This window comes from Lolium perenne, chromosome 5 (assembly GCF_019359855.2).
Source record: "Lolium perenne isolate Kyuss_39 chromosome 5, Kyuss_2.0, whole genome shotgun sequence".
NCBI lineage: Eukaryota > Viridiplantae > Streptophyta > Magnoliopsida > Poales > Poaceae > Lolium > Lolium perenne.
The window spans coordinates 35,387,831-35,405,277 of NC_067248.2; the positions used below are offsets into that span (position 1 = coordinate 35,387,831).

At 48.7% G+C, this 17,447-nt stretch overlaps 1 protein-coding gene across 5 annotated transcripts; it reads right to left on the reverse strand.

Annotated features, from left to right (window-relative positions):
* Positions 1-10,345: 10,345 nt before the first annotated feature.
* On the reverse strand, positions 10,346-15,890 carry LOC127298585 (putative disease resistance RPP13-like protein 1). Of its 5 annotated transcripts, none has more exons than XM_051328440.2 (4): positions 15,615-15,890; positions 11,710-15,485; positions 11,575-11,621; positions 10,346-10,925 (listed from the first exon to the last, which is right to left on the reverse strand). In XM_051328440.2, exons 2-4 carry the CDS (start codon positions 14,783-14,785, stop codon positions 10,920-10,922), a joined length of 3,129 nt encoding a protein of 1,042 aa, XP_051184400.1. In that variant the 5' UTR covers positions 14,786-15,485; positions 15,615-15,890; the 3' UTR covers positions 10,346-10,919. The 5 variants fall into 5 exon arrangements, with proteins under 5 accessions (XP_051184400.1, XP_051184399.1, XP_051184398.1 ...); XM_051328439.2 differs by having other exon boundaries at positions 11,710-15,528; XM_051328438.2 differs by having other exon boundaries at positions 11,710-15,533.
* Between the last annotated feature and the right edge of the window lie 1,557 nt (positions 15,891-17,447).

A 17,447-nucleotide genomic window follows, 5' to 3' on the forward strand; every position in this document is an offset into this window, starting at 1 on the left:
GGCACACGATCGCCTCCCTCCGTTCATGGTACGCGCTGGCGATGGCGGTCATCAGCCCACCACTGGCCAATCTCCTCCGTCCGGCGTCGCCGCGCCTCTTCTGCCGTGGAGGCGTCGAACGCCGCAATGGTGTCCGCCAGCGCCTCCTCCTGCCATGCTGCTGCCGCCGCGCTCTCGTCAGCTACGGGGTCAGGGGCGTAGAACGCCGCTTCTGCCGCTACTAAGGCAAAGATGTCGTCGTGTGTCACTACGCGTGAATAACTTCGTTCGCGAGGTAGGCGACGGTTAGGTTAAAAATTTAATGTGCCGCTGATGGGTCAGCCCCGCCTCGCTTCGCCTGGCTTTTTGTTGTGTCTGGTGTGCCCAGAGCGTCCCTTGTGTGGCGGGGACTACCTCGGACGCTGAACACCGTATCAACACGCCGGTCAAAATGCGGTTTTGAGGAACGCGGGTGGAAACATATTTTTATCGGTGGACACGACCGGAGATGGCGCTGGGGAGGCTCTATGCGCACAAGCCCCACGCGCGCGGTGCAGAAGCCTCTCAAGTTTCAACCTGTTCCTGCCATACTAGGAACTAGTCTGTAGCCTACCTATCCCAGCACCATCTGCAGCCATGTGCGTTGAAGAAAGCCATAGCGGAACAGCGTGTTAGGCTGGTGCCAACGCGGGCTGTAGTGGGGGCGCTATCGCCGGCGACGGGGCGAGAGAGGGGCGAGACGAGAGCGCGGGGCGGTGGCGCGGGCGCCCGGCGCTATCGCCCGCTACCCCCCAGCTACCGCCCGCGCTGGGGGCGAGAGGGAGGCGAGAGGCGGGCGATAGCGGGGCGGCGGCGTTGGCGAGGCGGGGCGAGAGCGCTGGGGGCGAGAGGGCGGGCGAGAGCGGGCGATAGGGTGTAACGGCTAGCTGACGTGGCGCGATCTGATTCGTCCACGTCAGCTTGCCGTTGGGTTTCAAAAACGGCAAAATTTCATCCCCACCCCCTATAAATACCCCCCATATGGTTTCAAATTTTTATGTAATTTTTTTTATGATGTAATCGGTAACAATTTTAGTTTAATAAAATAATTTCCTTGCATTATTTATATTATTGTAATCTGAAAAAGAAATGTTGATGTCGAGGAGAGAGAAAAGCTGACGTGGAGGAAAGAGAAGTGAGAGCTGACACTATAGCCTGTGCATTGACACCGTGGGGTGAGAGTGGGATGAGAGTGAGGAAAAAATCTGACGTGGCAGGTTAGAGTGGAGTGGTGCATTGGCACCAGCCTTATGAAAAGCCAAACTCTGTACTTCTGTATAGTACGCACGTCCCGCTCCGTCAGGTGCGCGATCTTCTCCGTCGCGTCGGCGCCACAAAGATGTTCCTGATCTGACCATGCGCTTTGATATCATGTTAATAGAAAGTTTTGGGAGAAACGTAGTGACGGCTCGTACACGTGCAAAGGTTTTGGTCTTACATACGGACGGTATATATACATAATACGCAAAATACACAGGGGGCGCCGCAGAAGATCATCGAACGAACCACATGTCGCCAGGACGCCAATCATCGGATGCCGCCGAGACCCGCCACGGCGACTTGCACTTGACAGCATAGAGCCGAGGCAAGCCCATCCGGCAGGGCAACACTGCATGTACGTAGCGCACGGCGTGGTCGTCGGCCGGCTTGTTCGCCCCCCGCTCTTGGCGTCCCTGCCTTGCTGCCTTGCTTGGCGGGCCCGGTGCGCTCGTACCCCGTACGTACATACAGTAGAGGACTGCGTGTGCGGCGCGCGTGTCCCTGACCTGACTGCCTTGGTTTGGGCGCGCACGCCACCCCTACCCGTAGGCCACGCATGGCATGGATGCGTCGACACTCGAATGGTATGGCATGGCATGACTTGGACTTGCAGCTTTGCGCAGAGGCAGAGCCTTGACCCCAAACTTGGTGAACCCAGTTGCCTCGATCGGGCGATTTGCATAAAAATAATCCAAAAGTAAAAGAAAAGCACATAATGACCCTCCGGCGAAGCTATTTCACCAATCTAACCCTTTTGTGTGGCGCCCCTCCCACGGGCGCCACACATGCCCATGTGGCGCTCCTCTAGCCGGCGCCACTGTCCCAGCCGACGTGCCCCCCTCGCCGCTGAGCTGGTGCGCCCATCCGACGTGGCAGCATGTGTGGCGTCCCTCCCAACGGAGCCACACATGCCAACTTATATCATGTTTTCGGTCGAAAACATCCAGGGGCTCCGGAACGTCTGGGACTTAGTCGTTTTGCGAGGCTCGATTTGTGGCGCCGATGCCACGGGCGCCACACTAGCCTGTGTGGCGCCGATGCTACGGGCGCCACACATCCACTTAAGTGTGGCGCCCGGGGCCCCTCCCAGCCCGACCCTCTCTTTCTCTTCTTTCTCTCCTTTCTTTCTCTGCTCCAACCGCCGCCGCCGCCCGCCTCCCCTTCGGCCCCCCCACCAAATCGACCAAGGAATCGTCAGATCTATCCGGCCAAGTCCTTCCTCCTCCATTCCTCAAGGTATTCCCCTTCGATTCCCTCTGATTCGTCCACTATTGTTGGTGGATTTGGTAGATTTGGGTATGAACCCTAGACATGGAAATTCATGTTGGTGGATTTAGATATGAACCATTGATATGTTAGTGCATTTGGCTCTGAACCTAGCAAGATTTGGATATGTTGGTGGATTTGGATATGAACCCTATATTTGTTGGAACCCTAGATATGAAATTTTACATGTATGTGTTGAAATGGCTATGTAAGTGTTGAATGTGTATGTGTAGGAACCCTAGATATGTTAGTGGATTTGGATATGAACCCTAGATTTGGATATGTTGGTGGATTTGGATATGAACCCCAGATTTGTTGGAACCCTAGATATAAAATGGCTATGTATGTGTTCAAATTCTATGTATGTATGTCTTGAAATGTCTAATATTTGCCTACTAAATGCATTCAAATGTGTTACATATGCCTATTATTTGTGATGGAATAACTCATATTTGAACCAAATATTTGTTGGAACCCTAGATATGAATGTATGTGTGTATGTATGGAACTCTCATGTATTTGGATATGAACTCTCATGTATGTGTTGCTCATTTTTGTTAGTGGAATGACTCATAATATGGTTGTGTAAACATGTAGGATGGTGTGGCTTCTGGATGAAGAGTACGACAGGGTGCACCGGGCTGTTCATATGACGGAGAGGGGAACGGATCTTCACCCTTTGAAGATTCGTTACCATGGCACAGCGGATATACCGTATGACGAGAGGTACACGGAGTTCATCCGGCCTACCGGTCTTATGCCGTTCATATCCCTTGTAAGCCGTGGGGGCCACACATGAACCCCTCGGCACTCACCGCCCTTGTCGACCGGTGGAGGCCGGAGACTCACACCTTCCACTTGAGGGCCGGCGAGATGGCCCCTACTCTCCAGGATGTTTCCATGATCCTTGGACTACCTATTCAGGGCGAGCCACTGTGTATGAACACAGCTTCTGATGGGTGGCGCCATCAGATGGAGGGGCTTATTGGCAGGGCTCCTCCGCTGCCAACAGAACTAAAGAAGAGAGCTCCCGCCGGCGCGTCTTTCGAATGGATCAGGACTAACTTTGGAGAATGCCCGGAAGAGGCCGACGAGGACACTCGGAGGACGTACGCCCGCGTGTACTTATGGTACATGATTTCGAGGACTCTCTTTCCTGACAGTGGGGGGAAGCTGGCCCATTGCTGTTGGCTGAAGGCGCTTACGGTGTTGGATAACCGGTGGAGTTGGGGAACAGCGGCACTTGCCTACCTCTACCGGCAGGTGATGATTTGCTCTATGTACTATTTTCCTATAGTAGTGTGCTAGACAAAGTACTAACCAAATGTCTTATGTGCGCAGTTGGACGAAGCTTGTCGCAGGTCTGGGAGCGGCGGTATTGGTGGATGCATGCTCCTACTTTCCGTATGGAGCTGGGACCGCCTATCAGTTGGGCGGCCTAGGACACTCACCGAGAGGCCATGGCCTCATCACCCTCACAACCCTGATCGGGAGCCCACTTGGGCATACCTTTGGGACAATGTCTCGGAGATGACGAGCGATCCAATGGTCATGTACAGGCAGTACACTGCGGAGTTGGACACTCTTACCGCTGAGCAGGTAACCGATCACTCTTTTGCAATCCTAGTTTTCATTGATTCTACTAGCATGTTCTAAATTCTGAGATATTTGTATGCTGCAGGTGGAATGGGAGCCATATGGTAGCTACTACCATATTGGCGCGGGGATGGCTGACCTCAACCACAAGTGCACGGAGGAGGCGCGGTTCTGGCGTATGCGCTGCCCACTCATATGCATGTGGCTTGTTGAACACCACCAGCCGCAAAGAGTGATGAGACAGTTTGGGCTGTATCAGGAGTGCCCACCAGTGTGTGGCAAGACACGGACAAGGCGCTTCATAGGTAAACTTCTGGAATCATGCGATGGAAGATTCTTGATAGAAGAGGTACAAACTAACTTGTTGATTCTTGCAGGCTTGATAGGCAGCGGCAGAGGAAGATCACAAATTGGCCAGTCCATCATAGCGGCCACATCGCAGCGTTCCAACACTGTTTGCAAGCGGCACGGAATGCTGGCCCTGAGCAGATTGTGCCTCACGACTTCGCCGCTTTCAACAACTACCTCGAGTGGTTTCATGAGAACACGCGTATCAAGTTAGTTAAGCACGCGTATCCTGAGGAGATCTTGGACGACCCCATCCAGTTCGATGAGGTTGGGCAAAGCCAGCACGACACCTTTGCTCGCAGAGGGAGATCGACTTCTATTGCTTCCGAGCTGAACTTCGTGGTAATGGATTCTCTCACTAACTAGTACATCATCTAGATTGCCATGTGCTCGCTTCAGTTGTGTATGCTATGTTTGTCACAGCGGGAGGAGATCCAAAAAACAGCTGAGGAGTGCGAGATTATGTGGGACCAGAGCCATAGAGATGAAAAGCCTGTCGGACCGTTGCGGTATTTCATTAAGGTATGATCACCAACTTTGAATGTACGCTACTATGATGTGGTGGCTTTGTAACCATTAACGGCATGACGCAGAACACTGCACGAAAGATGCGGCGGTTAGCCAGCTTGCTAGGTTGCCGGGAAGGCGAAATCGCTACATCTTTCTCTTCAGAAGAGCGGGAGGTATGGACTATTTTGTTGCTGTCAAACATGTTCTTACTAATTTCAAATTTTGTAATCTCATGTGTTCATGTTTGTGAAAATTCCTGAGGACGAGCTAATTCTGAGTCAAGGCATACTTCAAAAGCATACCTCCAAGCAAGCCCCACGGTCAGCTTACCAGTTCAAGCCAAGGGGCAAGGCTCCAAACCGGTACACTCCGGAAGATTATGTCAACCGAGGAAAGAAGGTTGTCACTGAGGAGGATGAGGGGCCGCCGCGGAGATCAGCTTTGTCGAGGATGAGGAACGACGAGCCGTTCTCTTCAGAGGAGGAGGAGGAGGAGGAGCAGGAGGAGCAGCAGCAGGAGCAGCCACGACAGCGGACGAAGAGGATGGCCATCCGGAAGCAGCCCGCGAGGACGGCACGTCGAGGACGCTACTAGGATGTGCTACGTGTTGTTCTGAACTTTATCTTCATAAGTATCGATTTGTGAACCCTATGTCATTTCGAACCATGGTCTGTTATGCTACTTGTTGTTTGAATCTACGTGCTACAATGTGATCTATGAAGTGTTATATGTGTACATCATGAAATTGCTACTTGTTGTGTCCAATGTTGTACTCATAAGTGTTATATGTGTAATGCTATTTGTTGGAATTTGGTAGGATTTTTCATGTTTTTAACACAAGTCAATGTGTGGCGCCCTCCACACTGGCGCCACAATGCACTGTGTGGCGCCCGTGGCATCGGCGCCACACATGCCAACTTATATAAACTTCTGGGTCGAAAACATCCAGGGGCTCCGGACGATAAGTCCTTAGCCGTTTTCGTGAGCCTCTATGTGTGGCGCTCGTGACATCGGCGCCACACATTGAGCCTCGCAAAACGTAAGTCCCAGACGAATTGTCTCACAGTATGTTTTGGGCAATTACAAGTGCATGTGTGGCGCCGTTGGGAGGGGCGCCACACATGGTGCCACGTCGGATGGGCGCACCAGCTCAGCGGCGAGGGGGCCACGTCGGCTGGGACAGTGGCGCCGGCAGGAGGGGCGCCACATGGGCATGTGTGGCGCCCGGGGACGCCACACAAAAGGGTTAGATTGGTGAAATAGTTTCGCTGGAGGGTCATTCTGTGCTTTTCTTTCACTTTTGGGTTATTTTTGTGCAAATCGCCCCTCGATCGGCTCCCGCTGCCATGCCGGGCACCGTAGCAGCAGAGGAACCCCGTGATTCTCGCTCGCATCAGCGGCCGGCCAGTACATTGATCTGTACCTGTTTCTACATCCACCAGCTGCGCCGCTCTGCGTGTTTGCTCACATAATTAATTTCATAATTAAGCCACCCACCAAGGTATACGCTGCCTGTTTTACAGCATCTCCTGTAAAAAGAAACAGGAAGGTTTCCGATAAGAAGAAACCTAAAAAACATATATCCGAGTGCACGCCGTCGTTGGACGTCCACCACCGCCGTCGCTTGGCATATCCTGGAATCTGCTTTACGCGTCGGTTTCGGATGAGTTCGAGCTTGTTCAAGCGCATTGCCGTTGCCGATGCTGTTTTTGAAGTGAATTTTTAAAAAACTTACGGTGGAGCCGCTCTTAATCACGAGCTACGCTATGTTATGGTTGCAGCAGCGCATGCAGTGCAGCGCCCATATGGCGATCGATATGATGAGCCGTACCGAAGCTTTGCCCTAGCCGATGTATCCTCCTCATCGATCTGCCTCCTCGCATGGATAAAGAACGCGACTACGTACATGCACGTACGTGATGGATTTGTAGCACCAAGAAGGGAGACACTACTAGTCCGTCGAAACCATAGGCCTGTGATGTCGTCATGTGGTGTGCATTAAGCACGTAGTACGTCGTGCACAGAGAGAGCTTTCACCATGCTGCTGGGAGCTGGGAGGATCGAGGCGCAGAAGCCCCATGCGGTGCAAAAGCCTCTGCCCCTGCACAAGCTAGCTAGTTCCAATAGCCTGTTGAGCACAGCAGCAGTGCCATCTGCAGCTGCAGCTGCGTGCGTCGAAGATCGAGGAAAAAAGCCGGAGAGGAACAGCGCGAGGCTAGAGGGTAGAGGGGGCGCGACAAGGCAAAGTCTGTACGCACGTCCCGCTCCGTGAGCTGCGCGACCTTCCAATCCTGCTCCATCATATTTAATCGGCTCCATACGTACGTCCTTCTCCGTCGCGTCGGCGCCAGAAAGCTGCCCCTGGTCTCTCCCTGCGTTTCTTGGCCATTGATGGTCGAGGCAGGCAGGGGTAGCTGGCTAGCTGCGCGGGCTATGGCGTGTCTCTGTCCGCCATTGGAGGCAGCTACGAGCTAGCCACGGGTGGCCGGTCGTATGTACTGGCCGTGCTCCCGGTATGTTCTTCGCCGTTGTACTCTTGTACTACCTCCGGTCGAAATTAATGGATGCGAAACCATATACCAGCGTGTGCGTCAATTTAATCCGACAGGAGGGAGTAGTCATTTGCGCCTTGTTCGGTTCAGCAAGATAACATGCGATAAACCCAAAGACGGTCAAGGAACTTTGAAAATTTTCTTCACCAATTGCGTCCCGCCTTGTTCTCCCACCGGACCTCCGCGATGACGCGCGTACGCCATCAACTCCCCCAGGTGGGACGACTACCACCGATACGAAAACCGGCAAGAGGGGGATCATGACTATAAGAGCATCTCCATCGGCGTCCCCCATAGTGCCCCTGATAGTGATTTGGGGGCCGGGATCGAAAATAGGCTCACACCGACGCGCTCCAAATAGCGCCGTCGCTTTTCCGAGCCTAATAGAAGCATCGGCAACTCCGTGCCAGCCCCTTGGCCAAGGGCGCAAATCGGACGTGCCGGCGCCTCGCGAGGCGGAAAATTTTGGGCGTGGAAGGCGTATGTCAGCTATACATCCCAAAAGTCGACGCCAGCGCGAAGTGGCGGGGCCGAGACGTTAGCGGCACATTCAATTTTAACCTAACCGTCGCCTACCTCGCGATGGGAGTTATTGGCACGCAGCGGCGGTGCAGTTTCCGCAGACGCGCAACGAACCGTCCTGTCGCGCCTAGCTCTCCGTGCCGGCGTTAATGAGCGCCACCGCTCCCCTGCCCCCCTCCGACCTATAAAAAGGGTGCTCTCGCATCGTCCCTCCCACACAAACGCCTCTTTCCCGAATCCTACCCGCCACCATTTGAAGAGAAGACACCATGTTTGGTCGAGGCCGAGGTCGCGACCGTGGTCGTGGCCGCGGCAGAGCTGCACGCTCGCCATCGCCTGCGACACCGTCGTTTTCATCGTCGGACCTGCAGGAGGTGGAGCGGCATGTGTTGTTCGAGTTCATCGTCGTCCTCAAGGGCGACCCACTCGGCATCGAGAGGCTGCCAGACAAGTTCACCGACTTCGTCGCCAGCAACGAGCCGACCTCTCTGCATCTGCGGGAGGCTACCTGCGGCTACTGCTGGTGGATTGTGGACATGATCCACGACGCGCGCTTCGCGCGCTACCACCACCTCGAAGTCGGCTTCGTGCTCACGTTCTCCTACTTTGGCGAGGGGGATATGAGCGTCAAGGTGTTCGACGAGATGCGTTGTCGCCGGTTCTACCACGGTGACATCGATGAGGAGGACGACTGAGTGTTGTTTCTTCGCAGGGAAAATAGGCACGCATGTTTTTGGATGTTCTTCCTCAAAAGAAGCAACAGGGATATCGTTACCAGCTGGATTTTCTAGTTTGGGTGACTGGAAATGCCTGAGAGTGTTTTTTCTTGGCAGCGAACACACGAAACCTGTGATGCCAACACTAGTTACGTTTCGTTATTTTGTAATGTATTATCTTTGTGTCAACCATGGTTCACTATGTATTAGTTTGTGGAAAACCATGTTCCAAATTATATCTTCGTGTAAACCATGTTCCCAATTATATATTAGTTTGTGGAATGTTTCTTTTCTTTATTCGAATTTTTATGTTTTTATTTGTGATTTTAATTCAAATCATCTATCAGGGTCGCCGGGTTGGGGGCGCCGGTGTGGGAACAACACCACCAAATAGAGGATGTTGTGCCGGTGCGGCCCATACGGCAGTGTCGGCGCCTCTGCCGGCGACCATTTGGGGTGCACCGGTGGAGATGCTCTAACTTCAGCCCGCCTGTACGGCCTTGTCGTCCACTGCCGTGTACGCTGCTAGTCCTCCACATCAGCCGCCTCCCCCGCCCCAGGAAATGTGGGGCGAAGACATCCCAAGCAGGGTGGTGCACGACGACTCGGTTGACTTTATCGCCGGCGTGTTCCACGACATCCAGGTGGCACCGGAGAAGGATAGGGAAATCAAGCTGCCATAAGAACTTATAGAGTAGGAGGCGACGAGGCTAGGCATCCTTATATCAAAGCCGCTGCAGCTGATGCCCCGGTATGCCGTCGACCACATGCAGCTAGGCTTGTCAAAGGAAGACGCCTTCAATCTAGCGTTGCAGCCCTGGATGCCGCCTCCGCCCGCGTACCCATGGGCATCACCGGCATTTGCTCCGCCGCCTCCACCTCCACCACCTACCGCACCAGCATTTGCTCTGTCGGTTCCCGACTGGCCACAGGTGATCCCGGAGCTCGTCAACCTGACCCAGGTGCCTACCAACGACGAGGCGTAGGCTAGAGTTAGGATTTTAGCAGGTCATGGCCATTTTATATTTTCATGTTTTTTACATTATGTAAATTATTTTATCAATGAAAAAAGGAAAAACGAATGTGTTAGGCAACTGGAGGCACCCCGAACACAAACGGCCAACAGGTCCTCAACCTATTTGCGTCCACGGCCCAACGCAAACGGATGAACACGCTCGTTTTTGGTGATCGAATGTGTCGGGCCGCTGGAGTGAGATGCCCTAAAGTGGCAATAACTAACTGTAGTATTTTTTAGAATAATAACTAACCCTAGTGAGTGCTCATGAGTGAAAGACTGGAAAAGGAAGAAAATCCTAGTCGTCTATCGATCGCCCGACCAATTTCTCCCCACTTCTCCATCGTATATATATACAATTTATGGGCCTAAAAAACCAATAACTAAATGTCAAGGGCCCATGCAATCAGAAGGGACACACACAGCTTCTAGGCCCACGCATTGGCTCCATACATGATGTTGACAACGGTTGAGTTTCACAGGCTGTATTTTATGCCCATCACAAAACGATCTCAAACAAACTGCAGACAGAAGTAGATGGATTTACACAAAACAGTATAAATTAGACATCACTTTACATGTGCTCCAAATAAACATCAGCCATGTATAAAGGAATTACACCTCACCAACAGTGTACCGGTCTCAGTTGGCTACTAGTGGATACATCAGCAGCCTCGGTGAGTTTACTGCACCTGATGACATGCCCAGCTAATAAGAGAGTCCAGCACAGACTCTACCGTATCCCTATTACAACCCCAAATCCTAAACTTGTGTCCTAACCGTAACATATATTCGACACAATTATAACAAAGTGGAGACTCTTCAGTCACAGATTGAAATGTAACAAGGCTGCAGTTTGCACAAACTTATAACTGAGCTGAACGTTTAGTTTATTCTTTCCCTCAAATTCTTGAACTCAGCAAGTATCATCTGGCAGAACATGGCATCTTGTCAAGCGGCATAAGGTGAAATATCTGATCAAGAGCTTTTGGATGGTCACTGAAGCTTCTCGTCAGCATTCTCTTGAACAACGGAAGGTTTAGGATAGCAAGCATTCTTGAGACAAAACCGTTTCTTCCACTAGCGCAGCCACCACTTGTAGGCAAGCTGCGGCCACTATGACTGATGACAAAAAAGAAGTTTCAGTCCAAGAACAAAACATATTTCATTGCAGCAAAGGGAAATAATTTTAATCATACCATGCAGTTCGAGTGTTACATGCTAAAAATAAACATGTTCAAACATGGAAATAAGGATGGTTAACACTTCAGCTGCGTCGTTGCGGTTGCAACAGGTCTGCTCAAAGGGCAAGTAAAACAGACGCATATCCTCTAATTCTAGTGAGTTTGTGAACCAGTAAAAATTTCATAACACACACCAGCTTTTGCTATGTGTTGGCCAATGGGTACCTCTGTAAGGTTTATTCTGGATCATATTTTCGTGCAACTGTTTTTAACTTCTTTTTTCCAAAACTGAGAAGGTACCTGAAATCCATTTCTCCTTTTATACTTAGTCTTAAGAAACAACTGGAAAATGGGTTATCACAGTTAAAAAAAAAAGAAACGAAACAATAAAAAGCAGCAGACTTTGATTGGCAGTGCACAATGTTCATGCATTCAACCAAAACAGGACTTTACAGCAGCCTCATATTAATTTAAGGCAAGACATAAAGATCATATCAAGGAGCAAAATTATTCAGAGCAAACAAGAAAAACTATGATGATCGAACTATATCGAATGTTGAAAGCTTCTTCGCTAAATTGGTAATTACCTTAGTTTGTTGGAAGCTTCTCTTCCCATGACAAAATACCAACTGTCCTGTCAATGGTTCACAATCAGATCAGGTATCAGTAGGATCCAACCGTAAATTAAGGAAGTGACGATGAGAGTGGATGGGTGGAGGTACCTATTCGCGCAACAGGGATGTGGGTAATCTTGTTCCATTCAGGGCTTCCATGTTTTCTGATCTTCTTCTCCAGGTCTGGATGGCAGTTTGGAAGAATGAGACTCTTCAAGGAGGGGGGCAGATATGGAAGTGACTGAAGTTGCCCAGAACCAAACAGGTGCAAAAGCACGAGAGAGCACAGGTCTTGCATGCTTGGTGTGAGCGATTTCAAGGAATCTGCTTTAGATATATCCAATTGTTGGAGGGATTGACGGTTCTGTAGCAACCATTTTTCAGGTAAGCTCTCCATCTCTGACCCATTACCAATGACCAAATATTTAGTGTGGCGGAGACTCTTGAGTGGCTCAAGAAACAGCAAGGACGGCAGATCAATGTTAAGACCATGTATCTGAAGTGAGCTGCAGGGCTCCACCAGATGTTCTTCTTCTTCACCAGAACCAGAACCACATGTAACACGAGTTAGCGAGGACTCAGCAGCCTGTGCGAGTTTATTGCACTCGGAGATACTTAACCTGATGTGGGAGGGAAGTGATCCAAGCCCTCCCAAGGACGAGAGATTCTCGCATCCCGTTATGTGCATGTACCGCATCGACCCTAGACTCTTGAACACATCCACAGAGGGAAGAGATACCAGGCTCGAGCAGTTCTGCAGCATCAGCACAGACAAGTTGGTGAGCAGTCGTCGTGGCCCAAGAAGTGGAAGTTCCACATCACCACAGAAGGCAATAGTTAGTTTATTTAGTGACGATGGCACGAGCATATCTTTGGCATCTCTCAGCGTCCTCAACTTTGGACATCCCCTTACTGTGAGCTCTTGAAGTTCTTTCATTTCTTCAAATGGTATGGACATGGACTCCAGATGTATACAATCATCAACAGTTAGGACCTGGACAGTTCCCATGTACAGTTTTTGCTCCAAAAGGCTCCCTTCCAGATAAGTTAAATATCGACATCTGCTGACACTTACGCAAGCCAACTTAGAGGGTTTGGACTCAATGATCTCACCAGATATCTTGCCAATCATAGGAAGTTTCTTCACCCGAACATGATGTATTTTCAATACTACTAGGTCTAAAGGTAGCATAGGTAATTCCGTCAGTTTTCGGCATGCAGTTACTTCCAGAGTATAAAGGCTTTCAGGTAACAACAAACCCATGGAGCTACTACTTGACATATCAGATGATTGACCAATCTGCCGTAGCTTCGGAAGTTTGTCCAACTGTAGAAGCTTTAGCAATACTAACTCACCAAGAGGGGGAAGGTATTCCCAATTTATGCAGCATATTAACTTGAGTGATACCAGGTTTTTGACAGAGCGGTTCTCAATCCAAAATGGAACTTTGGGACCATCATATCCCTGTATTACCAATACCCTAATATTAGCATGTGGCTCAAGGTGGTCAAGAACCAGGCCATCTGTTATGATTTGATCAGGTGCCGACCACTCAAGAAATAACGAACTGAGGTGCTGTTTTTCCTTCAACTTGGCATTCTTAGCTTCTTCATAACTCTCAACATTGTCAAGACCCCTCACAACCAATTCACACAGATCTCTGAAGTTCCCGATTGCACTTATTTCGTTGCATATTCTTCCTCCTACCTGGTAGTCATGTAATTCCTGAAGAGAAGTGAGCCTGCTTATGCCAAAATTACCAAATCCACGAACTCCATAGGATACATACCTCAAACGCTCAAGGTTCCCTAAATATCTCACTTGATATGTTTCTTTCTCCAAACCACCCGAACCACAGTGAAGTACCATCAAATGATAAAGTTTTGCAATCCCACATATCATGTCTGGTGATATCACAAACACATAGATATACCGAAGATGTTTTAAGTTACCAAACTTGTCGGCAAACCGGAATGTGTTTCTCAGTTTTGAATGGACTAGACGCAATGATTTTGAGCTCGTAACAATCATTTCAAGTGCACAAACTATATCATCTTCTACACGCTGGTTATTATAAAAAATAATAGCACGCAGGTTCTTAAAATGGGAGACTTTCTTCACATCGTCAGCAGAGAAACTGTGAATATTGTCAATGCATAGGTATCTAATGGTATCATTCTCATCTTTAAGCTGGACAGGATCATCTATTCTTGCACATTCACCGGTGGACACATTCCTTGCTAATTTATGCATCAAGTCATGCATTACATAACTTTCTTGTTTCGATCCACCAGTTTTTTCATTTAATAAGAATCCACCAGCTTTGGTTTTCAGATCAAAGAATGATTTTCTAGTTAGCTGGGCCAAGAAGTGTTCTGCCGTATCCTCCAAAGTTTGAGTGCTACTTGCAGGCCGTGAGATCAATCCTGAACCAATCCAGAGTTGCACCAGTTCTTTCTTTTCAAATTCATGGTTCTGCGGAAATATGGAACAATATCGAAAGCAAATCTGTAGCTCTATTGGTAGGTGGTAGTAGCTTAACCTGAGAACCGTCACTATATCATCTTCGGTTCCTTCAAAATGTTCCAATCCTTGATCCAAGAATCTTCTCCAGTATTTAAACGTCATATTACCTTGCAAATGCTCACCAACAACCTTGGTTACCAAGGGACATCCTCTCAGCTTCTTTGCAATCTGTCCTCCAATTGACTTTAAATATAGATAATCTCCTGGATTCAACCCAGAAAAGGCATGGTGTATGAAGAGCTCAAGATTTTCATCTTCTTCCAATCCGTGTAATGTCAGGCAATAGTCTCTTTTGACTCCCATCACCCTTACAGCCATGTCTGCTACAGACTGCATTCGGGTTGTCAACAAAATTTTGCTCCCGGTATTCAATTTCCTCAGAGGAGCAAATAACTTTTCCCATTCATCTCTTTTGTTATCTTCCCAAACATCATCTAAAACTAGCAAAACTTTAATAGACATGAGTTTCTCTTTGAGATCTTGCTGTAGTGGTTCCAAATGATCAGCACTTGGTTTTGCACCCATAGCGCATTCCAGTATTTTACTTGTCAATGATGTTGCGTCAAAGCTAGTAGATACAGTAATCCAGATGACCTTAAAATGCTTCAGAACCTCCTCTTGTTCGCATATGCTCTGAGCCAAAGTAGTTTTCCCCATGCCACCATGACCAACAACAACAACAACAACAACAACAACAACAACCAAGCCTTTCAGTCCCAAACAAGTTGGGGTAGGCTAGAGTTGAAACCCATAAGATCTCGAAGCCAAGTCATGGTTCCGGAACGTGGATAGCTAACTTCCACGCACCCCTATCCATGGCTAAATCTTTGTCGATATTCCAAACCTTCAGGTCTCTCTTAACGGACTCCTCCCATGACCACTGAAATAATAGGAATGTTGTTGGTCCTTGTCCCCCCAGTTTCAGCCAATTCAGCTGACGTGTTGGCCAGCCATCCAGCAATCTGTTCTTTCTCCTTTTCTCTTCCAACAAAAATGGTTGCACTTAATGTGGAACCAGTCTGGCGACTAATGTCCACAAGCTTCTGCAATTGCTGCGGACTACTGGCAGAAGAACCTCCACTGAGATGGTCTGTGAGATTGAGGAAACTAACAACACCTTTAGCAGCCTCGTCCAAACTATCCACAGATTTCATCAATCTCTTCAGACTGTCGCGATGAGTAATTTTCTTGAGAGCCTTGTTAAGAACAGGGACACTCTTAACAGACCGGACAAAGTTGCGCTTCATCTTGCATAAAGGAGAACCCCAGTCACTAACCTTCCGGTCTAGTGTGTGAACATGAAGTAAGTAATGGTTGTAGAAGATTACTGTACTGTAATATTCTGGACTGTGAACACCTGTGATTTTGTGAGCCAGTTCAACAGATTTGGATTTAGCAGACTACACTGCAGCAAGCCAGCAATCATGACCAAATGGAAAGTACATAATAAGTGAAATAATAGAAGATGAAGCAACGGAAGTAGTACCATGCGGCGGACCATTTGCCCATTTCCAACAGTCGCCGATCCGATGATGTCGCCGTCGCGGCCAACCGAACGGCTCCGGCAGGCGCGAGTCCTCCGCGATTCCGCCTAATTCCGCGCCGTCGTGGCTTCGTCGCACGGCCACGGTTCGGTCGAAGGAGCCAACGCACGCAGCCACCCGCCGCGTTAAGCCGTTGCCGGTGGTGGCCGGAAGCTCCGCTGCAGGACGGCGACGCCGACCGGAAGCGAGGGGGAACCTGAAAGCGTATTTCGACTTGTCATTACAAGTGCAGGCAGTCGTAGTTTCTAAAGCGTAATCTTGACTTGACGCTTCTTACATGCGATCTGTGTTTTCACCTCCGGTGGTCTTTTAACACTTAGCAAACATTTCGGTTTACACTTTTATTGTGAGAAATTGATGTGATCACGTCTTTTTTAAAAAAATCAAAAATCATATTTTTGAGTTTCAAAAAATATGAAAACAAATCCACACATAGTCAATAATATATCTCACAAACGTGTGAATTATCAATTTTAAATACTTTATATTCTGAGCTACACAAAAATGATAAACGTGTAGATCCAAGTAGTACATTTTCATATCTCCAAAACGTATCAGATTTTATCATTTTTTCTTGCACAAAATAATAAGAATTTTGAGTTGAGATTTTGCATGATTGTGAGATGTATCACTGGAAATCTCCATAAATTATTTTCAGATTTTTTTGAAACTCAAAAACTAAGACCATAATGAAACCTGACAAAAGATGAATCTTGTTTGACCATGTCTTCCATCTGCCCGCATTGCCTCAAAGGTCACACACCAAGCTGAAAGTTGGAACCAGCCTGGTTGTCTACAATGTTTAAGATTTCCAGAGATAAGTGATAATTGCTTATACGCAGCTCCGATTCTCATTTACCGTTTTTTAATTTGGAACCAAGAACAACAAGTGCCACTGTTTTCCAAGGATGCGGATATTCTTGAGCCAGGAGGACGTAGATATTCGTATGAGAGGGGATTTGGTGACTAGGTGTATACGTGAGCACCCTCTAGATGCCACACGATCTGCGTTGAGATCCGGTTCTCGTCAATTGGATCCGTTGCCTTGATGTTGTCTTATCCATCGCTAAGCGTACTTTGTGTGGGTCCTACGTGATTTGAAAGTGCATCTGGCCCACTATTTGAATTCAAAAAGGTGGATCCTACATTTTTTTCGATAAAGGATGCTTTCATTACTTTTATAAGCAATTACATCCAGCCTCTGCATAACCAGGATGCACACAGCCGTTTATGTTGTCTCAGGTTCTAAAATGATAAAAGCAAAAAACTAGGCGAGATACATATCAGGATGAAACATATAACGCCTAAGAAGTAGGTGGGGCATCTATCCGTAGACTATGCTGTCACCCATGTTGGGAAAAAAGTATCCCTCGCCGTAGCCTCCAACCGTGTACAGACCTCCGTAAACATGTCTCGGTTCTCCACTCGCTGAAGAGGTAACCACGAACGGAGAATACCTGTACATCTGTAGATGACCTGCAACAAAGAGCAATTTATATCATTAAAAATCTTGTCATTTCTACATAGCCAAAGCGCCCAGATAACTGCTAGCGCCCCCACCCTAAGAAGCAACTTAAACCTTGAATCGATACCATGAAGCCAATTACCAAAGACATTGGCAACACTAGTCGGAGGATACAGGGTAGACGCTACTTGGATGACTGACCATATAGATCTCGCGAACTGGCACTGGAAGAATAAGTGCTTGATTGTTTCGTCCTGATGACAGAAAACACATCGAGTACTCCCATGCCAATTACGCTTAACAAGATTGT